Source organism: Poecile atricapillus, chromosome Z (genome assembly GCF_030490865.1).
Source record: "Poecile atricapillus isolate bPoeAtr1 chromosome Z, bPoeAtr1.hap1, whole genome shotgun sequence".
Lineage (NCBI taxonomy): Eukaryota > Metazoa > Chordata > Aves > Passeriformes > Paridae > Poecile > Poecile atricapillus.
Genome location: NC_081289.1, coordinates 15,680,639 through 15,703,324, shown reverse-complemented (window position 1 = coordinate 15,703,324; position 22,686 = coordinate 15,680,639). Strand labels below are relative to the sequence as shown.

At 46.9% G+C, this 22,686-nt stretch overlaps 1 protein-coding gene across 1 annotated transcript in view; it reads left to right on the top strand.

Annotated features, from left to right (window-relative positions):
* The first annotated feature begins 3,312 nt into the window (after window positions 1-3,312).
* The window catches only part of LOC131592767 (dynein axonemal intermediate chain 7-like), a 27,803-nt gene continuing 8,429 nt past the window's right edge, over window positions 3,313-22,686 (top strand). The window contains exons 1-2 of the mRNA XM_058864506.1: window positions 3,313-3,380; window positions 4,208-4,801. Coding sequence (XP_058720489.1) covers window positions 3,313-3,380; window positions 4,208-4,801 — 662 coding nt within the window. The remainder of the gene's footprint in view (window positions 3,381-4,207; window positions 4,802-22,686) is intronic.

Genomic DNA, 22,686 nt, shown 5'->3' with positions numbered 1-22,686 from the left:
ACAACCTAAATTATAGTTTCCTGTTCACTGAGGAATACCAAAACATATGGAACGTGGAATACCAATAGCCTGCTGCCAATATGTATGGAACACCAAGAACTAATGCAACTTTCTGCACAGTTCCGTTCACTTCTGTACACTTCATGAGAACTTCCCATTTGGATTTAGCTCAAATAGGGCATATCAGGATCACTGGTGACCTCCTTGAATGCATCCTTTCAAAATTCCATACTGTTCATGCTCCACATGGCACTCACATAGAGAATTCACCTGTCTGATCAAGAGCAGACATTTTTAACACTGAAATGGCAACTGCCTGTGCAAATGAACACAGGGCTGAACTACTCAAGGGAACAGCTGGAACTGTACCAGGGCAGGGTTAGGGTGGGTTTTGGTAAGAGGTTCTTCACCCAGAAGGTGCTGGAGCACTGAACAGGCTCCCCAGGGATCTGGTCACAGCACAAGCCTGAGAGAGTCCAAGGAGCATTTGTATAATGCTCTCAGGCACAGGGTGGGATTGTTGGGTTGTCCTGTCCAGGGCAGGGGTTGGACTCAATGAGCCTTGTGTGTTCCTTCTCACAGCTTATTCTGTGATTCTAGTCAAATAGAGGGTTGGCAGAGAAATGTAATTTCTGCCCTGCAGCTTTCCCAAAGCCTTCCAGGGAGCTGTGCAGGTATGAGCTGCCCACCCTGGGGCCAGGCCACCAAGGTGTGGGGCAGGAGGACCCTCTGGTGACGACATGTGTTCCTCACTATTCAGGGATACCTGGGATTATCCAAAAAGCCCCAGGAAGATTAATTTTCTTAACATTACAAAATGCTGTTGCTAGTCTTAAGACTACTTGTTGAAATAAATGCAAGGTTCTACATATTCTTGCAAGGATTTCATATGAACTTGAGTGTTTCTTAAGTAAAGGTTCATAAACACAAAACACTATGGCTTGATGCCTCCCTCAGATTTCTGTGCCTATTTCATTAATGGAGAGGTAATATTTACTTGCACCTGTCAGACAGGACAACAAAGCAGCAAAGCCCCAGCAGCAGGTGCTGCACAGCTGGCCAGCCCTCCCTGCTGCAGAGCACAACATGCCAGTGATGTGGGAGCGGTAACCTGCCTCCCAGCTCAAAAAGGCCTGCAGTAACCTGAAGCCCACCCCCCTATTTTCTTTTTTTGAGCCTTCATCCACCCCCTTCAGGCTGGGCTGTGGCCTCCTCACTTCCTCATGGCAATTGCATAATTCCCCAACACTGTTCAGCTCAACACATTCCTCCCTTCCTGCCACCACAGCCCTTGAGCCCAGCACAGGAGACACTGTGGGAGAAGCAGCTATTGAAGGATGGCTTCAGGTGACCAGCAATTGACAAACCCTGAGCTGTGGGGCAGGACAGAAGATGGAATTGCACAACAGGGAGAAAGCTGCGGTAGCTCGCCTTCCACCCAAAACCACACAGGAGAATCAGTCTCAGCACTCTGTCAAGAAAAGTTTCCCAACACTTTTTTATTGTAGACCATCTTTTGGGTCTTCTTTACTGAAAAGAGCAGCTTTGTACCTCACAGCTTTTAGTTTTCAGGAAGCAACTACATAAAACCCTCATCAATACTTAAAATGAAAGGCATGGCAGAATTTGGCTGTGTAAAGCTGCTGGAAAGGGCAAAGAGACAAAAGGACAGATGCTAGCAGTGGGCAAGCTGGGAAACTGATACAGCTCCTTGCCACCAACAGCTTCCAAACAGTAGTTTCCTGTTACTGCATTTCTGTAGGAAGCCATGCAGGCTCTTGTGTGCCGGGGTATAAAATTTAAGACTAAACACTGTTTTAACCCTCACAGCTCAAAAGAATACTGGCACATGGCTAAAAAAAGGAGCTGCTCTTTGGTGGCATGTCCAAGGAGATCATGAGAACGCAGAAGCCAGAAACTCCACCTCATCAGGAAGTGAGAAAATTCTGTTAATTCACAGTATCACTGCTAACTACAAGGAAAGATGGTCTAACAGCCAACTACATGTGGATTTAGGGGACCTCTGTCTATCCAAGGAGCAGGTCACTTAGAACTGAATCAGGAAGTTTCACCTCTGATTTGAAATTATAGTGAAGTCAATGTCTAAGTTTCTTCAAGGATCTCGGGGGCTGTTTTTCTGTCTCACAAGTTTCCTCCTATGAGTATTGAGGAAGTACTTTCCTATCTGACAGTGCAACTGCAAGGCTGAGCTTATTACATACAGATTGGGAGACATTAACCTTGCATAGACAGGAGGTGTTATGCAATTGTACAAAAAAGAGTGAGAACGTTTCCCTAAGAGAAAAATCTAAATAAACATAAGTGTACTTAATCCTTCACTGACAGGGGAGTGGTTGGTTCACAATGCCATAATCTGAAATTCCACCAAACCTCATTTAAACTGTCAGGCAGAGTTCCCAGCCCCAGTTTAAGATAATTGTAAAAGTCAGTAAAGACAGTGAAGAAGTAAGTTACAAGAAGTGAGTTGATAGCGTATCACCAGTTTCCCAGTGAAAGCACCACCCAAAAGATCTGCTAATCTGTTCTGTAACCTGAACAACCCAGCAATTTGAGGAGTTTAAACGTTAATTTGGTCAGAAGTAAAACACCACCCCCACCCCACCACTAGAGCAGAGAAAGGAACCACAAAGCCAGAAGATACAGTCCAAGTTTTTGACAAGTCTGGGAAGCACAACCCTTAGGAAGCTGAATAACAGCACAGCTATGCAGATTTACTGGGGGGCTGCAAGCAAAGACAAGAGGGGTATCCCCAGTCTCTCCTGCCGTCACATCCTGTAACATGATCCAAACCTTTTGGTGGTTTGGAACCCAGGGCACTGACAGCAAGGCATATCTGGCACATGGGTATCCTACCCCTCTGGTCTCACCTCTACATAGGGAACAGGCACATCTGCGTGGTTTCTTATGGTGACTGTGACTGGCACAGAGGCTCCTCTCTATACTAGAGACCAAATGAAATGAAAGTAAGATGGAAGAATTACTCATAAGCACCTTGTGCAAAATACCTACTGATGAAAAAGCCAAGGCTATGGCTGATTGCTGCTAGGGAATGGCCCCACTCCCTCCCTCCTCAGTCTCTTCCTTGGTGCTCCTCTGAACCTGCTGTGACCGGCCTTGCTAAACCTAAAGCAGCAAAAGGCTGCTTCTGCTGAAGGTTTGGATGTACTTTCTTGTGGCACAGGTGCCAGTGAGACACACACAAATATTCGCACAGAAAAATTCTACAGCAGGCAGCCAGGAGGCTGCATCCTGGTGGTGTCACTGAACTTCAGTGCATGGCAACTTGGCACAATGATGTCTCTGAACAGGAAAAAGGCTTCATTAGAGCCACTGCCGGATGGAGGGAGCAAATGCCTCAAGTCAGTAGAAATCCCATGAGAAGGAAACCTTGTGGCACAGGGACAGCTGCTCCCTGAACTGCCCACCTAAAGCTAAACCTGGCAGGCAGACTGCTTTTCACTCAACTTCATACACTCTTTCCCTCAAGGGCAATGGCCATTTGTGTGCTGCCTAAAAGGGCACATGAACAAGAGAAGGGCATTCACAGGTGCCTCACCAGTCAGTGCTTCCTCCTACAGAGCCACTGACTCGAGATGCTGCTGGGATTGCTACAAAACTCAAACTCAGGGGTATTTGAGTTTCTTGAGATTTTGCTCCTCTGGCTTCCGTTGTGACAAACCCCGTGGATAATAGTTCAATGCTGGTTTCTTTAGAGTTAAGAAACATCCAGTCTATTCTGAGAAACATCTCACGCTTTAGAAAGCAATATGTTCACTTAACCAGGATGGTTCATTTTTAGCCAAAGCTTCTAAACTCGTCTTCTTCCAGCAGCATTAATAGTTTTGGGTTACTACACTTACAAGAGTTCTGTATTTTTTTTCAATGCCTCTTCCTCCTCTCCTACAGTTCTATTGTGAATCTCCATCTTTCTTCCTCAGACCTTATCCCTGTCCAGACACCGACGTTTTCCAGAGCACGTCTGTCCGGGAACACGGCAGCCAACTGCACCCTCCCCGCTCACCAGTTCTGATGTCTTTCCACCCTCTCAGCCAAGTCAGACCTCTTAGTCACCGCTGGCAGAGCGGAACTCCGCTTTTCTCCCTCCCAGCTGACCCCTTCCTCCTCGTCCTCACGCTGCTGCCATCCTCCCGGACCTGCCAGAGTCCCACCAGTGCTCCTGGGGCAGGACGGAGCCCTTGCAGCCTGCGGCACAAGCGGGCACGGCGTGTGAGCTGCCACCCTCACTCGCCCCTTCGCCGCTCCCCCGAGAGCGCTGTCCGGGCAGCACAGACCTTACAGAGGTGCGGGGGACCCGAGAGGGACTGCCCTCCGCACTCCGCGGCCGAAACGCCGCCGCCCCTCCGGGAAGGAGCGCCAAGAGCTGCCCCGCGGAGCGGCGGTGGCCGCACGGAGCCGGCCCGGCGCTGCCAGGGTCCCGCTGCCGCTCCGGCAGCACGGCCACTCCATCTTCACCTCCCCCGCGCAAAAACACCTCTTTCCCCGAGCGGGACGCGAGGGCCAAGCCGCCCAGCCTTGGTGCGGCCGAGCCCCGCATCCCCCGCAGCCCCGGGCTCACCTCGGCCGAGAGCGCTGCTCCGTCCGCCGCAGCCCCGGTTCCGCCGCTCCCACCGCCGGACGGGACCGAGATGTCCCTCCGGGGGCCGCCCCCCGGCTCGGCTCGGAGAGACCCCTCGGGAGGGACCCGTCCCTTCCCCGAGCCCCGGAGCGGCGGCGGCGCCCTCGGAACGGCCCCACCCCCGGCACTGCCGCTGTCGGCCAGGTGCTTTCGCGTTTTTAATTCCCACTCTACCACTAAAAATTGCCCTAAGGATTTTTATCCCCCCACCCCGCTCTCTCCTTCCCGCTTCCAGGAGCTTGTGCTCTGCTCCGGGTAGAGTAGATGTCCCGGGTAACCCGAGCCGTCCCAGCGCAGTTGTACCTCTGCTGTCTCGCCCGAGTGGCGGTGCGTGGCAGGGGTGACCCACCCTGGATAGAGACATCCCGACCTCAGGGGCCGCTAATTACGGACGGGAGGAGGAGCAGGGGAAGGCGGAAACTTCCCACACCTGTTAACGCCAAGGGAGATCATTTACAAAGCGGACGCGGGTCACTAAAAATGGGAAACTGAAATTTTTAGGTTAAAAAAAAAAAAAAAGGCAGCCCGCACCTCAGCTGCTGACGTGTTGCAAAGCAAGTTTCAAACGTACCCTCAAGCACGAGGAACTTTTCTGTTAAATGATTCTTGGCAATGATTGTTTAACAAGTTCTTAATGAGCTTGAACAAAGACGGGAAATTTGGGCTTTCATTTAGAAAAGCACCGTTGACTGCTAGGCTGCTGTAGGGTGGAGTAAATCGCATTGGAAAATTACCAGAGATTTTGCGAAGCAGGTTAGGTGATAATCACGAATTGTTTAGACAGAGATAATCCTACCTGGAACAACAGTTGAACACGAATTCTTCAGAGATGCCTTCCAGCCCCGTGTTTTGATTCCCATGATATTTATGTGTTACTAATGTGTTACAAATGTTGTACCTGTGACAAACCTTTCACCACAGAAATATCGACATTGCTGCAAACAAAAACGCTTTCCCACAATCAAGTAACCTGAAAATGCCTATCTCCACAAGTAATGTGTTATTTCTTTTATCAGAACAGGTCTTAATCAAATTTTAAGTTGAAAGAAATTTCAAGATATTTTTGTCTGTGCAGCTGAGCAGGATTTAAATTAATGAGAGACTTGCTGCTACTGAAGGTGTCAATGCTCACCCTCCTTGGAGCACCTTGCTTGGATGCCATTCCTTGCCTGGTGCCTGGGTGAGAGCAGCCCTCGCGTGCAGCGGGAGGCAGGATGGGGTTTGCGAATCCCATGGGAGCATTCAGGAGCCAGAAGCTGGACTGTGGGGGCACGTAGGGCAAGCGCAGTGCCTGCCACACTGCCACACACACACACCCCGTGGGAAGGTGACAAAGTGGGGACCTGGAGCCCGGAGATCTCTCCAGAAGAGTGCCAGAGCCAGCATTTAGGTCCCCTGGGGCTACTACATCAGGGATGGTAAAATCTTAGTCTCCAGACATGGAGATGTGTCCAGCCAGCAGAATTGAGATCACACGTGTGCCTTTTTACCATCAGTTCCTGAAGCTTGAAGCGGGGGCAGTACCCCAAGGATGCCAGCCAGCCCCACTCACAGGTCAGGGCTGAGGTATGCGGGATCTCAGGGAGCCAAATCGGGGTGCGGGGAAAAAAATAATCCAGCCCGAGTCCCCGTGGAGAGCAGAACACGATGCAAATCACCCTCCAAAGCACCCGTCAGAGCAGCAGCATTATCACCTCTGAGCTAGTTTGACAGCTGCAAATCACCTGAATAAAACAGTTTTCAAGCTTTTGGTCGGGGTTTGGTTTGATGAGCAGTTCTCTGTGTCATCTGCCAGCCGGTGAGGCGACCCCAGTGTGACCCGGGAGGGGAAATTACTGGGGAGCGTGTGACAATACACCTGTGACAATACAGGTGTCCTCTCTCCTGCTTCAAATAAGCCAGAGAGCTGCTGGCCAGGGCTCTGCGGCTCGAAAGAGCTCCCACAGAATTTATTCCTGTGAAAGCAGCGTAGTCACGGCACTGGCCTCGCAGCCCGGCACAAGTGAAGGGCTCAGGGAAGGTGGAAGGGAGGAGGGCACGGCGTGGCTGGAGCCCAGCGATTAGGTTGCACCATCCTGTGTCAGGAGAGAGGGCTGGGGACAGGCAGGGGAGGGGGGACATGCCAAGGGCTGCCTGCCCCGAAGGAAGGGAAGGAAAGGAAGGAGAGGAAGATCACAAAGACCTCGCAGGATCAGTTTCAGAGATGTTTTACATACCATTTCCATGGAGGACAGGTTCGGCCCAGATGTTCACAGAGCTGCAAGGCCCAGCGTGGTAAATGGGTATAACCAAGGGCACGATCTTGCCCTTGGGGCTCTTTTTTCCTACCTGGGGGCAGTCTCCTGCAGGCACAGGGAACCTGCAGCAGCACTGCTCCTGCCTTTCCATCCAGCAGCTCCTTATGGGGTCATGTCAGGGAGCAGCTGGTCCTGGGGTGCTGCAGGTGGTGAACCTGGTTGGGCTGAAGAACACTCACATCTGCTCTTCTTCCTCATGCTTTTCAGCCTCAGCTGTTGTCTTGCTGTCTCTTTTGACTTTGGTTTTAGCCAAACAGTTTTCCCTCTCTTTGGAAAAGCAGATCAAACCCTCTTGTGATGCAGCCAGTAGCCCTTGTTTGGTGTTTTCCTGCCAGAAGACTGAGATCCTTAAAACACCTGCATTTTTTGTGCCATGGTATCAGCCATGATAGGAATCAGCCTCAATGGGATTGACACTGGAGTGTGTTCCCATTCCCAGGTTTTCTTGGTCAAGTTTCTGTGAGAGGAAAGAAGTAGTATAAAAACCGGTGAGTGGCTTTGTTAGCAGACACTCACACCATGGAATGAAGCTCCTGAGCCTCTACCAAGAGCTTTTTTTTTAAAAAAAATGAAGTTGGCAGAAACAGATAAATCCTTTTAGAGGCATTAGGACATTATAATATTTATTGATCAGCGTGCACCAACCCTGATTTTTGCACTCTGGTACATTTTGCCAGTTGAGTCAAGTGTGATAATAAACATCACGTCCAGCAGCAAGTGGATTAATAATGGAGATGTGATATGAGGGAAATTGGAACACTGAGGGAAATTGGAACAGTGTGGTATCTTCAGGGAGAAAGCAGGATGGCTGGTACATAATTTAAACCCAAAGTGAGGTGTTCTACCACAGACAAAAGGCCAGCAGCTCTCTGTTCTGCAGTAATGGCCTAGCAGGTCTCGGCTTCAGCTTTCTGCCCATTTCAAGAATCCCTAAGGGCAACTTCCCTGTAACTACAGCTGGCAGAAGGGAGACCTGGAAACATTCGGGTACATGGAAATGAAGTACTTGTTTGTCCCTTTCTGTAGGAGCCTGAGATTGCAAAAGCTTTCTTTGGCCCAAGCCCAAAGTTAGAGAGTATTGAATTAATCATCACTGCCAAATTGGGTTGGATGCTATTGTAAAGTGTCATGCTGATTATATCAAATTGTTTTAATTTCTATCACATTTAAATAGATTTAACCATATTCAAAATTCAAGTGCTGTTTCAAAACAAGTACTTGTTTTGAGTTGGAGGGAAAATGTTTGCATAGAAAATGTCAAATTTGTAAAATTTTTGTGTATTTTTAATTCACCTCACCATATTTCCTTTTAGTTTCAATACTTATTAAAGGTCACTTCTTCCTGCCAGAACCCCTGTTTGAAAGAAATGCCAGAAAGCCCCGAATCATTGGAAAATCCCAAAGTAACTCCATCAATTACAGCAATGGACAAATTTCATAGCTACTAATAAGAACCCAGAGCTGCAATGCTGTGGTCAGTAAGAGCTGCCAGTTCCCATAAACCAGGTGGTTCTGATTCGGGTATGAGATCAAGTTACAAATGCCCAGTGTTTGACTGCCCTCATCCCTCTATTTACATTTATTTATAAACATTTGTTTCTTGTCAGACCGATGTTACCATTCAAGGCTGTAAAGTGGATTTTTTTCCTGAAGGAAGGGAAGCAGCTGCAGCATTTTCCAGCTCTGGTGTAGCATGAGACAAAATGCTCAGTGCTTCACACTTCACCCACCGTGGGGTGGGGAGGTAAATAAGGCAGAGAGGACACCCTAAACCCAACTGACTACTGTGCTCCTACACAAATAAAGGTCATTGTAAGCCTTTTGTTCCTCCTTTGGTCCTTAAGGATATTTGCTGTATCACAGCACTTCATGACTCTTCAGATGTGAATTACTCTTTCCTTGGAGGCTATTTGGAAGTAAAATACATTTAGGACTATAAATGTAGATGTGAAAGTCCATTTTCAAAAGACATGCCTGGCTCATCATTGTTGCACGGCTGCTCTTCCAAGGTGCTAATGCAAAGAAGAAGATGACCTAGTCTGAGTGCTGGAGCTTTGGGGAGTTGGACATTTTCATTTAAATGTTTCCTCTTGAAGGAGGTGAACTATTTTGATATGAAACCTGTACCAGTATGAAAGGTGTGGCTGTCTGAGATTTCTGAGCCACCAGAACTAGTTTGTGAAACAGGCAAAAATCCTCAGGTAGAGGAATAGGCATGGGTACATTGCATGCTTGTCAGCCAGATCACAACATCATCATTTAACAGAGTTTTTTTTTCCTACTTTGTGTGTTGCAAAGGGTTTCATGCTTGTCTGTGTGACTTCCAGCAGACCTGTCTTATTTTCCTGTTGGTGGCATCCCTCCTTAGTTCCACTTAGGTCTGCTCTGGTTTGGCTGGGCAGAGCTGCAGATTCCGGAGCCAGAGCCCAGAGCCCAAATCTCAAGGATTAGCAGATGATTAAGCACTGACCTTGCCAGGTACTAGAGGTGCTGTATGAGCCAAAAATCCCACAACACTTACTCAAAGCAGAAACTACTCATCCCCAGGGAAATTTATTCTGCTCTGGGATGGGGCATGAGAGCAGGATCAACAAACGCACCAAAATACCAGGGAAAAACAGGTCCACGGAAGATTTTCACTCCCCCTAAGACAACCAATGCCAGCACACAGCACTTACCAAGTTTAGAGTGAGTATTTAACCAGTGAAATAGAGTCCTTTTGTTCACACACAGAATTGCTGATGTTTACTGAGGTTTTCTGGGTTTCCAGCAGGCTGTGGGTGGCTGAGTTAATTATGGAACATTTTCTGCAACTCATCCCCAAAGCTTAATGGTCTTTCAACAGCCCCAACGTCCTTCCCGGGCATTGTGTCAGGTTTAATTTTGTTTGAATTCCATTTGAAAAGCAGAATTGGTAGCACGGGTGTAATATTTGCCATTACCTCTAATCATTCATCCTTAGCCACCCCTGGACTGATAAGAAAGCAAGGAGCGGGCAGGAAAACCAGAGTGGTTTTCCTTAGTAGCCATGGAGTCAGTAAACACGGCAGGACTGTGGGCTCTTAGTCCTGACCGGTGCCTAAGGCATGTGTCCACCTGCCAACAGGCAGGGCTGCCTTAAGCCCGGAGGAGGAGGGAAAACACCCTTGACTACAGTAGCAGGGTTGGATTCGGGATTAATCACACTGCCACGACCGGGAAGTGCAGACAGGGAAGACAGGCCCTCGGTTTTCTCGGCTGAAGAGCCTGGAGCAAGTGCAGTCTTCGGGCTGGTGGAGGAGACTCCTGCTGAGGGGACCATGGCTGTGCCCTGCCCGGTGACACAGCAATGTCCATGTTTTCCCTGAACCTGCCCAGGGCTCACCTGCCACAGGCAGCTCCTCCAAGAGCTGTGGCAGTCAGGAGCCTCCATCAGTGCTGCGCAGTTTTGCTTTCCCTGGCTCCAGAGAGAAAATAACAGCCAATCTGCAGTAGGTTAACCAAAATAAAATGAACCTAAAATTAAGTGAAGCTAAAGGCAGCAGAGCTGTGCACAGTGTTAGTGGTGTTTTGGGGATGCTCAGTTGGAGAGGCCGCTCTTGTGAGTGCTGTGCACAGGTGAAGTCCAGAGGATCTTTCCCAAGCTGTGGTTTCCATTTCCAAGGGAAGCACAGAAACTCACACCCTCCCCAGGTTTCCATCAAGTGAGTCTAATGTGGCAAATGCCAGGATGAGCAGGGGCTGCAGCTCTGATTTTGCCTCTGATGGAAAACCTGGCCCTGGGAGCAGCGACAGTGGGGACTTCCCTGCCACGCATCAGCACTGACAGCCCAGATGTCCCTCCTTGGAGCCATCCCTTGCTGTGGGCAGAGCTCCGGTGCCAGACTCTTTCCAGGCCTTGTACTCTGTGAGTAAAGACACCTAAAAAAAGGCAGCTCCAGCTCTTTCCAGAGTGGCTGAGCTGGGAATACTCCCAGTATGGATAGCAGGCAGCTGCAGCATGACCAGGCTGGTCTCTCCTTGTACGTTCTCCCCCTGTCCTCCCTGCACCCTAAACACTTCCAGGGCTGCTCTTCTCCAGCCAGAAGCACCACAGGCACTGGGCAAAGCCTCTCCTGTGTTTTACAGTCCTTCTGCTCTGTTCAGCTCCAGGGCCAGTGCTGTGGCCAGGTATCGCTCACTGCCTGTGGCTGATGCTCCTGCCCAGGGCACAGCCACCCTCCTGCTCCTACAGCTGGAAATGGCCCTGTCAGCACCCCTGGGGAGGGAGAACCATCCAAAAACCACAGTGCTGCTGCACAGATAACCACGAGAGCACCAGGACAAACAACGTCACAGAGACCCGCAGGGAAGCGAGGTATAACAGCAAGGCTTTGCCGAGGGCAGGGTGCAGGATCTGTGAGCTGCCTCCAGCAGCTGTCCTCACACACACAGGTCACCTGCTGCCAGCCCCTTCTTCACCCTGCAGGGAGCTGCAGGCCCCTGGGAAGCAGCTCCCAACAGAGGAGGGAATTAAAGCAAACAGGAGCTGACCTGGGGCAACCTCTCAACATTCCAGGCTGCATACCATGACAGCTCCAAAGGGGCTTCCCAGTGCTCTCCCTGGAGTGGCTGTCAGCATGCCAGGAGCAGGAGCCAGTGCTCTCAGCTGTCAGAGTCACTGTGCCCAGAGATGCCCTTACATGCTCCACTAATCTGTAAAAATAACAGTGGAGACCCCTCCTGCCCTCCCGGAGCCTCGAGGACACCTGAGACAGTTCAGGGACAGGGACATCTTTGATTGCCTGCTGTTAGCATCCAAATTTTGTACACTAAGGATTTCTCTCAGGTGCTGATGGCTCAGTGCTGGATGCAGGTTTGTGTCCTGGCCACAAGGTCTAGAGGTGTGATTTCAGCCACCCCGAGGCATTGACTTGTTTCCCCCTAGTGGCTACCTTCTATTTTTTCCCCCAATAACTCAACCAATCAATAGGATTATCACTGTACAAAATAATATATGCTTGGATTTGCACAACATATTTGGATAATCTGGCTAGGGTTTGGCCTGTATGCCCTGAGCTCCTGTGGTCAGCACAAAGCATGATGCACCCGGCTAATTCTGCTTGTTCTTTTCCACTCCAGAACCCAGCTCTCCTTATTACTCCAACAGGATTCTGTGGGGTAACACCACCCACAGGAGTCTGCTCAGGGAGTTGGTCTTGTTGCTCCATACCCCACTGATCCTGCAAGAGCACCTCCTCCTCAGCATCCCTGTGTGTCCAGAGGGTATCCCAGGTGCAGGGACAGGACATCTCCTTGCACACATCTTGGTCCTGTATAGGATGCTGCCCCTCAGCCCTTCCCACAGCTCCCAGCTCTGCAGCTCCAGCTGTCCCCCCTGTCCCACCCTGCAGGGAAGTCACGGGGCTCCTGGGGAATGCAGCCAAGGAGTTCCATGGCATGCCCCAGGTGATCCTGCCTGTCCTGCCACAGGAGGCAGATCACTTCACCTGCACAACTTAATGGCAGCTAATCATGGCATGGTCCACTGGCTGCTTGGTCAGGCTGCCCCTTCCAAAGGCCTTGGAAAAACACAGGGTGTTTGGAACAGCAGTGGTGACTTCAAATGCCTGCCTTGCAGAGCTTTTCGTGGTGAAACAAGTGTGAGAAATAAAAAAAACTCAAGCAGAGCCCCAGTATAACAAGGAACAACAGCAAAACTTTCAGCTTCTTAACCCTAAAATACCTCCCCCACTTTTAAGAAAGAGCATTTTTTCTGAAGAAAAATTAAGGAAGGGCTGAGGGACAAAAAGGCAGAAAAGCCACTGACTCCTGTGTGCCTGAGAGTTTTTTTGCAGGATGTGGATTTTGAAGGTTGCTGGGTCTCAGCGTAGGAATCACAACAAAATGCAGGGAATTGGCTCTTCCTGCTTTGTTCTGAGAGTGGGGAATTCTTTTAAGGTCACTTGCATGGCTTGTGGATCCCGTTTTCTTCTCTCTTCTAATGATGCCAGGGGATCACCTCACCCAGGAACATGAGACCATCTGGAAAATATCATCCAGTGCATTATTCCCTGTGCCAGAGGGATATCTATAGATAAAGTAAATCATGGTGTCAGAATCCAAACAAATAAAGAGAGACTGTAAAGCACTGGAGTGTTTCCTCCCCTATCTCTGTGCATGGCTTTGCCCCAGGAGGGGCCACTGGGATCTTTAAAGTCCCTTCCAACCCAAACCATTCTATGATTCCATGATCCTTCCAAATTTGGAGAGCAGGTGGGAGCAGTCGAACCAGTCCCTCAAGGGACCAGGCTCCCCCTAAGTCCCTTGCTCAAACCTGCCCCATAAAACTCTATAATGCCCAAAAGGGTGTCTGGTTTTGGCACAAAATAGGGTAATTTCAAAGGAGTTTCTCACAAGAAGTGAAACCCTTCCCCTCAGCTGAGCAGCTCAGATTATTTTCACTGTTTGGATCTAACCCACTTGTTACGAATGCACTCAAGAGAGTGATATGGTTCAATCAGAGAAAAGTTTTATTAATTACAGCAAGCAAGCAATAAGCAAAAGATCAGCGCTGGGCGACAGGGGAGCAGGGGAGTTCCCTCTCCGCGAAACTGCTGCGCCACCAGTTTCCGTATTCCCCCTTTTAAGCTATTCAGCTTCCGGGTTACATGTCCTTTCTCGGGTGTCTCTGCGCATGTGTCTCCGGTTGCTAGGGGGTCTTTTTCTGCCTTCTGGTGGTCGCGGGATGAAGTTCAAGAGTCTTCCTCAGTCCTCTCCCTTTGACCTTTTCTCACTGTTTTCTTTTAAGGCTCATCTTGGTTACTTTCTGGAATTCAAGAAAGCTCGCAAGGGCATTAGTAATTTATGCAACCGTCAGTAGCAGCCTTCAACCTCATCCTGGTTCCACAAAGCATAGCTTTGCAAAGCATCCTATCTATCTGTTTAGGCGAACAAAAGGGTCTCTACTTACACAATCATCACAATCCCCCCTTTTTCTATTCCTTACTTTTGTTCGCTAAATCTTTGTAATTCCCTTTTACTTAGTTCTAAATAATCTTCGGTCTCTTCCCCATTTAAGGCTTCATATTTAGCTTGTATTAACATAAGGTGAGCTGCTTCTAACCTGCTTTTCATGATGCTAATGATTTTGTTGAAAATGCAAGGGCCAAAGGTAAGTCCTAAGATTAGTAAAATCAGCAGCCCTGCTATGGTGGATAGCAGAGTTGTTAACCAGGGAGAATAGTTAGACCATGATTCATACCAACTTTGTTGCATTTCTTGTTCTCTTTTTCTCTTTTCCAGTCCTTCTCGTAATTTGGCCATGGTTTCTCTTACTACCCCACTTTTGTTTACATATACACAGCATTCTTCTCTGAGTGCAGCACATAGTCCCCCTTGCTGTAAAAATAATAAATTTAATCCCCTTCTATTTTGCAAGGCCACTTCAGCCAGTGAGTCTAAGGAGTCTGTGAGGTCTTTTATAGACTTATCAATTCTTCTTAAATCCTCATCTACTGAAATTCTAAGCTCTCTGAATCCCTGGTGCTGATTCACTAAGGATGCTACACCTGTTCCTAATCCAGCCCCTCCTATGCCTAGCAATACGGCTACTGTTAGTGCCGTGAGGGGTTCTCGCTTCACTAAATGGTGTTCTGGGTTTTGGTATTGTGTATACATATATTCTTCAGAATGATAGGTAATCCGGGGAACTATTATAACCTGTATGCAAAATTCGTAGGTTTCATTAAAGGCTGTTATAGAAACACATGGGGTTACTCCTAAAGTGTTACAAACCCATTTAGTATTGGGTGCTGGAATCAGCCACTGAGCTGGCTTGCGAGGGTCATTAATCTGTATTTTTGTCTGACATAAATGATTCTTATCCGGGGGCACATTTCCCACACATTTCCCTTTTCCAGTGACTCGAGATAATGTTATTCCTGGGGTGTCTTCCCTTCCCGATTTCCATAAGCAGGCAGCAGGATTGGTGCTGTTTACTCTTTTTGGTTCTGCTATGGAGCCTATGGCCTCATAAAAGGGTGGGTTAATGTTATAGCATAACCAACATTCTCTAGTTAAATTTGGGTGTGTATCATTTAACACTTTAAAGGTAGCTTGCAAAATTTTCCAAAGAGCCTCGTTTCCATATTCTTGGGGTGTCCCTACCATGGTTGATACTTGGGTGCTATTTTCTAGTTTTTCTGAATGGTTATTCTGATCCCTTACTTTGGGGTCTATTGCTCCCCACACCACTGGATTTGGTCTAACAGATCCTGAATCATGGGGAACCACCTCTTTCTTTATAAGAATGTGCACTCCCCGATCCTTTCTGGGTTCCCATACCCTGAGACCCCAGGTTCGTCCCAATAACCACCCAGGGTCTTGGGATTGTGTGATATTGATGTAGTGAAATCTTCAAGTCCCAACATATGTTACTGCCCCCGAGGGATCTGTCCAGGGCTTTATACATCCGTGTGGACCCCTTTCAACCTTTAGATACTTATCTGGGTTCTGTACTTTCCACCCCATGGAAATTGTCTCACAGCCCCAATATCTATACAGTAAAATTCGCCAGGGTAATTACAATATCCTCTGCCTGGATTAGAAGCTGGGCACATATATAGTACCTTACGCCTAGGCCGGCTATAACTAGTACCCTTCCACTTAATGAGAGAATCTAGTGTAACTTGAAAGCTAGGGGCTTCAAAGGTGATCTGTGATTGGATCATGACCTGGTCTTCCCATCGGATTAAAGACCAATTGAAGGGTTCGTGAGTCTTGCTTGTGCAAATGTTAAATGTGCTGATTAAGATTATAAATGTTACTGACTTCTTTAATGAGCATTGGCTTCCCCTGCTATAATAGAGGCTTTTCTTTTGGGAAGTGTCAATTTGGATTCCCCAGAAATTATTTCGCGGGGTTGTCTCATTCCCACTCTTGTGGCATTTCCAGGACCATGACCTTTTGGTCCCATGTATATTGGAGTGTTTTCCTCCACAGTTTATTACTCCTCTGCCTCTCCCGTCATTGACCCGGTTGCCGCGGGACACGGGGTGTACCATCTTCTCGGCAGCAAGAGTACTCTTCAGGAGGGGAATTACTCCTTCTTTTATTGATTCTTTGTATGTACTTTTCCCAACTTTTATGCTTTTCTAAAGGGGTATTGCACCTCAATTCCTGGAGCCACCGTCTGCACAACCCAGCTACTATATTTGCTACAAAAGGCGCAGGTTCGTTTGGATGGTAACAATAATACAAGGGATTGACTCCTTTTGAGTAGATGGCCCACCACTTCTCTGATCCTGTCTCAAATTCTCCTGCTTGTATTCTGGTTACTAGAGCCCAATCAGTGAGTCTCCTCTGGGCAGTGTAGCAAGATCTACACACCCCTCTTGGTGGGTAGCCTCTATGACAATGGGTCCACCAGTGTTCTTCACATATTATACACTTAAAACAGACAAAAGGGTAACAATTCCGGCATAAAGCACAGCCTATTTTAACACTTCTATTATATATTTCCTCACCACTAGATGGAGGTATCTTATATTCTATATAAAAGCCTTTATGGAGTTTAGTATTCATAAGTTTCTAAGCAGGTTAATAGTTCTTGGATGTTATTTTGTTTGGGATATCTTAAGTCTCAAGTCCCCAGCCGGGCTAACCACTTCCCAGTTATTAGCTTTTGGTGGCTTCACGGGTCCTTTTATCCGACTCGCATGTGTCCAGCCTTTCTCCGCTGTTCGAACCGCAGAATCAGTTGTTAGTAGGACTTGATACGGTCCTTCCCACTTCGGTGTTAGGGGATTCTCTTTCCAACTTCTTATCAGCACCCACTCTCTGGGTTGTACCTGGTGTAATATAAAATCCAATGGTGGTCTTTGAGCTAGCATCCCTTTTTCCCACAATGCCCTTTTGAACTTCATTAATTTTATTAAGTACTTATTGATGTATTGATCACTCACGTTTGGATGTGTTTGAACTTCCTCTATATTATAGGGCATACCATATAACATCTCAAAAGGGGAAATTCCCAAATCCGCCCTTGGCTGGGTTCTAATATTCAGAAGGGCTAGTGGAACACACTTAACCCATGATAATTTAGTTTCCATCACTAGCTTGGTAAGTTGCTTCTTTATTTCCCCATTCATCCTGTTATAAATGCAAAGGCAATTTTGGGATAAAATCAAAGAGAAATTTATTAATAAACAATAATAAGTGAAACAGCGATAAAAACCCACAATAAAAAGGTCAGCGCAGCGCTGGGTGGACAGGGGTCTACACCAGAGGTATAGGTTTCCCAAATCCACGTCTGAGCGCTCTCAGGCTTGGGGTTTTATAGGATTTTTAAGTCCTCAGGCTAAAATTCCAAGCCGGCTCCATTCACCAAGTGTTCTTGATTGTTTGGTGAATAGATTTCCTGGCTTGGAAGAATAGACCTAACTTGTGTCCGGACAGAGTCTCCTCATATGCAAAGAGACTCTGTATGTATTTTAATTTTGGGTTATCAAGGCAGAAGTGGTGTGATCCGGGGTTGGTGCCGATGGAAATCTCGGCGGAGTCTCCCCCTTTGTTCCCAGTGATTGTATCTTCAACACTGGTCTGGCAGGTGGGCGATTCAGGACTAGCAGCGGATACTTTTTCTGAGGCTTGTCTTTGTCGACTTTGATTGTTTCACAACCGAGGTCTGCAGAGACGTTGGTCAGGTCCGGAGTTGGGTTCCTCCCCCGAGCTAGTCCTTTTGTTGTCTTTGATGGCTCCCATCCTGCCTATTTTCCGAGTTAATGTTTCTTATCTGGGTGTTGGCTACAATCTTTTCTCTTTCGGAGAAGAGCTCCCAGCCAGGTTTGGGAGGAAGGTTTCTTTCTTTTTTACATACACATCTTTGGTTTTTATTATTTTAACATATACATCTTATTTATATAACTTTACGAATTTTTATTTACACATAATTTATTACAATCCTTTCTACTCTCCCAGAACTTTGAGGGTGCCAAGGGGTGTGTTGTTCCCACTTTATTCCTAATGCGTCTGCCACCTCCTGAGTTATTTTTGATGTAAAGTGGGGACCTTTGTCAGAGTCTATTGTCTCTGGTACTCCATATCTAGGGATTATTTCTTCCAATAACACCTTTACAACTGTTTGTGAAGTTTCCCTAGATGTTGGGAAAGCTTCTACGAAATGGGTGAGATGGTCTACTAGGACCAGGAGATATTTAAGTCTCCCTACCTTCGGTAGTTCTGTGAAGTCAATCTGAATATTTGCAAAGGGTCTTTTTGCCAGGGGTCTCCCTCCATACGGTAATTTTCTGAGATTTTTCCTATTCGTTTGTAAACATGGGAGGCAGCTTCTAGTAATTTGCTTAGCTAAGTCTCGGATCCCTGTACTCATATACCTTGCAGCGAAATAGTCTGTTAACCCCTGTGCTCCCCAAAGTGTCCTTTGATGTATTTTTTCTAATATTCTTTGAGCTATGGCTTTTGGTAGTACTTCCCGGCCATCTGGGAGAAACCATCTCCCCTCTGGGTTTTCTATTGCTCCTGTCTCTTGGAGATTTAACCTCTCTTCTTCAGTAAATCTACTTCTTAAGTCACTATCCTTATGTTTCAAAATTTCTTCATGCCCCCCTTTTTCTTTTGGGACCATTGTTCGTAATGCCGCTCGTTTCGCCTCCTGATCGACGGCATTATTTCCTCTACTCCTCAAGTCCATTCCCTTCTGGTGTCCTTTCAAATGAACCACTGCCAACCTTTTGGGCCTTCTCAGGGCTTTTAATACTGCAATTATGAGTTTTTGATGAACTAAATCTTTCCCTTGAGAGTTTATTAAACCTCTTTCTTCCCACAGTTTACCGAACGTATGCACCACCCCATAACTATATCTGGAATCTGTATATATTGTCCCCTCCTTTCCTTCTAGTAGTTTCAATGCCCTTAATAGTGCATACAATTCGCAGGCTTGGGCTGACCAAGATTTGTCTAATGGACCTGATTCTAGGACTTGCAAATCAGGTCCTCGTACGATGGCATAACCTGTTTTCCTCCTTCCTTCTATTACTCTGGAGGACCCATCCACAAACAGCTTTTCTCCGCCTTCTAATTCCTCTTCTTCCAAATCAGGTCTAATTTTGTTTTGTTCCTCAGTTGTAGTTATACAGTCATGTGTCAAAGGTTCGCCTTCGGGTTCTCCATACAAAAATGCAGCTGGGTTTTGTAAAGTAGTGGTTTCTAATATTAAGTTTGGGGCCTCAACTAAAATTCCTTCATATTTTAGAAGTCTAGCATCTGAAATCCACTTTTCTGCCTTTTGTTGTAACACACCCCCAATGTTATGGGGGGACATTACCTTCAAATTGCTATTAAAAGTGATTTTCCTAGCTTCCTCCACCAACAGGGCACATCCTGCTACTACTTGCAGACAAGTTGGCCAGCCCTTACTCACGGGGTCCAAGATCTTTGATAGATTCCCTATCGGCTTCTTTCTCCCTGCCCACTCCTGAGTTAGGATTCCGAAGGCAATTCCATTTTCCACATTTACAAACAAATAAAAAGGTCTTCTCAAATCCGGGAGACTCAAGACAGGAGCATGAATTAAATTTTCTTGTAGTTCCCGGAGTTTTTCTGTCTCTTCCGAACTCCATTTCATTAATCCCTCCTGTGTCAATTTATGATATAAAAATTTAACTTTGCTGCTATAATTTTCAATCCACTGTCTACAGTACCCTGTTAACCCCAAGATTTGATGTATCTGTCTTTTATTTTTAGGAATCGGTAGTGACAAAATTCCTTGTACCCTTTCAGGGTCTTTTTCTCCCCTTTTCTAAGGTAATGGCCTAAATATTTTACTTCTTCTTCCACAAATTGGAGTTTTGCCTTGGATACTTTCAATCCCTTTAAACCCAGGAAATTTAACAACTTAATATTCTCTCTCCTTACGACTTCTTCCTCTTTCCCAGCTAAAAGCAAGTCATCCACATATTGTATCAAGGTCACTCCTGGGTCTGTCTGATAAAATCTGCTCCAATGCTTGCCCAAACAAATTGGGGGATTCCGTGAATCCCTGGGGCAATACTGTCCATCTCAGTTGTTGTCTCCTCCCCATATCTGGATCTTCCCATTCAAATGCGAAATAATCTCGGCTAGTCTCATCAAGAGGACAGGCCCAGAATGCATCTTTTAAATCTATAACACTGTACCACAAACTGTCAGGTCCCAGCTTGCTTAGTAACGTGTATGGGTTTGCAACTACGGGGAACCGTGCCACTGTGCGTTTGTTAATTTATCTTAAATCTCGTACCAAACGATAAGTCCCATTTGGCTTCTTTACTGGCAATATGGTTGTATTAAAAGGTGACATACATGGTTCTAATAGTCCCATACTTAACAATCTGTCAATTTCTGCTTTCAACCCTCTTTGTCCCTCAGGTGACAAGGGATATTGTTTTATTCTGACTGGGATTTCTGGGTTTTTAATAGTGACCAAGAATGGGGTTATCTTCAACTGTCCCACACTCTCAGGTGTATACCACACTTCTGGGTTTATTTTGTCTTCATCTTCTACTCTTAAAGGGCATAGCCTTATCCTCAACTCCTTATCAACTATATCTAAATGTATTCCCAATTCAATAATTAAATCCTGTCCCAACAAATTATAATCTGCTTCTGGTACTAACAAAAAATTTCCCAACCCGATTTTTGACTCTGATTCTATCATCACATCTTTAATAACCCCCATTTCAAAGGGTTCCCCCTTTGCCCCCCACTACCGTGGCAGTTTCTTTGGATATACTACATCCTTTAGGTAAAAACTGAATGGTTGATCTCTCAGCTCCAGTATCTACCAAGAATGTTATTTCTTGGTGCTGGGGACCCACTTTTAACTTTATCAAGGGCTCTTTCTGGTGTTCTCGGGTCCCCAGAATAAAGAGCCCCTGACTTCCCTAATCTTCTTTGAACATCTTTTCATCCTGGATCCTCACCCTACATTCTCTCTTAAAGTGTCCTTTCTTTCCACAGTAAAAACAAACTTTAGTGTTCTGTCTTTCCTTTGAATCTCTGATCAGTCTCTGTTGTTTCCCTTTCCAGGTTTGATCTCTACTCTCTCTCACAGCAGCCACCATCATCTTAATTTGCCGCTTCTGAGCCTCCTCTCCTAACATACACTTTTTGTGCCTCCCGCAAAAGCTCATCCAAACCTCTGTCTTGCCACCCTTCCAATTTTTCTATCTTCCTCCGAATATCCTCCCAGGCTTTTGCCACAAATTGTGCTTTAAGCAGTGCTTGCCCCAATTGGGTGTCTGGATCCATTCTGGAATATAGTTGAAAATTCTTTCTTAGCCTTTCCAACCATTCCGTAGGAGTTTCGTCTTTCTTTTGCCTCTCATTGAATGCTTTATTGATATTATGACCCCTCGGGACTGCCTCCCTAATTCCTTGAATTATAATAGTCCTCAAATCCTGCATATGTACTCTGTGCGCTGGATTTTGGTGATCCCAATGGGGATTTTGGAGGGGCCATTTTACATCTGCCAGTGGTCCCTGGACATGCTGAGCATCCCAGATGCGCATGCCTTCCCTTCTAATCATGTTTTTCTCTTCTGCCGTAAATAAAATATTCAGGATAGATTGTAATTCCTCCCATGTGTACATATTGGGTCCTAAGAATTGATCAACTGTTTCTGCAGCCCCCAATGGATCTTCCAGCAAATGCCCCATTTCCTTTTTGAAGTGTCTGACATCCCCTGAACTAAGAGGGACAGATATAAACCCTGTTCCAGCTTGGGGACCACCCATTGGCATCTCTCTTAATGGGAATAGGTTCTCCTGTTTCCTTCTGGATCTATTCCTGGTAACAGGCCCCACATCTGGCATGTCTAAATCCTCCTCCTCGGGGTTTGGAGGCGGAGGGGCTCGTGGTGGTGGTGGTACAAATGGAGGGGGGGTATTATCACAGTGTCTTCTTTTCGGGGTTTCTTTTTCTTTCCCTTCCCTTCCCCCGAATTCTCTGTCAGCTTAAATATAAAAACCTCGGGATTTACTACCCAGATCTCTGCATAAGCACTTTCCTCTGGGCTAAAGGGGATTTTTGTGTTTACCCAGGAATTTAACTTTTGTTTAACCCAATCTTCGGTTGATCCAAATATAGGCCAAAATACATTCTTTGAAATTTCCTTTCCTCCCCATACTTCTACACAATAGTGAATCATTTTTGCCCTATCTTTATTTTCTGTTCCCGGGAAATGCTTCCAATTATCTAGTAAAAAACCCAACGTACTATCTCTAGGTACCGGTGGGAGTTTAATAGGTACAGGGGGCTTGCTTCTCCCCTGTCCCATTCTTCTGGAGTGCCTTCAAATCACACAGCCTCTTTCACTTCCCCTTGTTCGTGGCCCACGCCCTCGTGGGCTAATGGGAACCGCACTACAGAAGGGTCCGCTCTTGCTTGGGGAATCCGGCTACCAGTTCCCCTCTCACACACACAAACACTTCGTCACACTCCGGGGTCCCCCTGACCCCGACCGAACGGTTCCCGTAATACTCACGTGTCCCGCGTCTTCGTCCGGACTCCGTGCACAGATTTTAAGGGGTCGACCGGTCTCCCTTTTGCTTATTGCCTTAAATTTAGGTTTGTCGGTGCAACCGAGGCAGGAACCGGTCCTCCGGGCCGCTAAATATTAGCGGGGCGCCCCCCCGGTAGTGCTGAGAATCTGTCCTACAGATTGCATCCGAGTCAAGGCACCAAATTTGTTATGAATGCACTCAAGAGAGTGATAT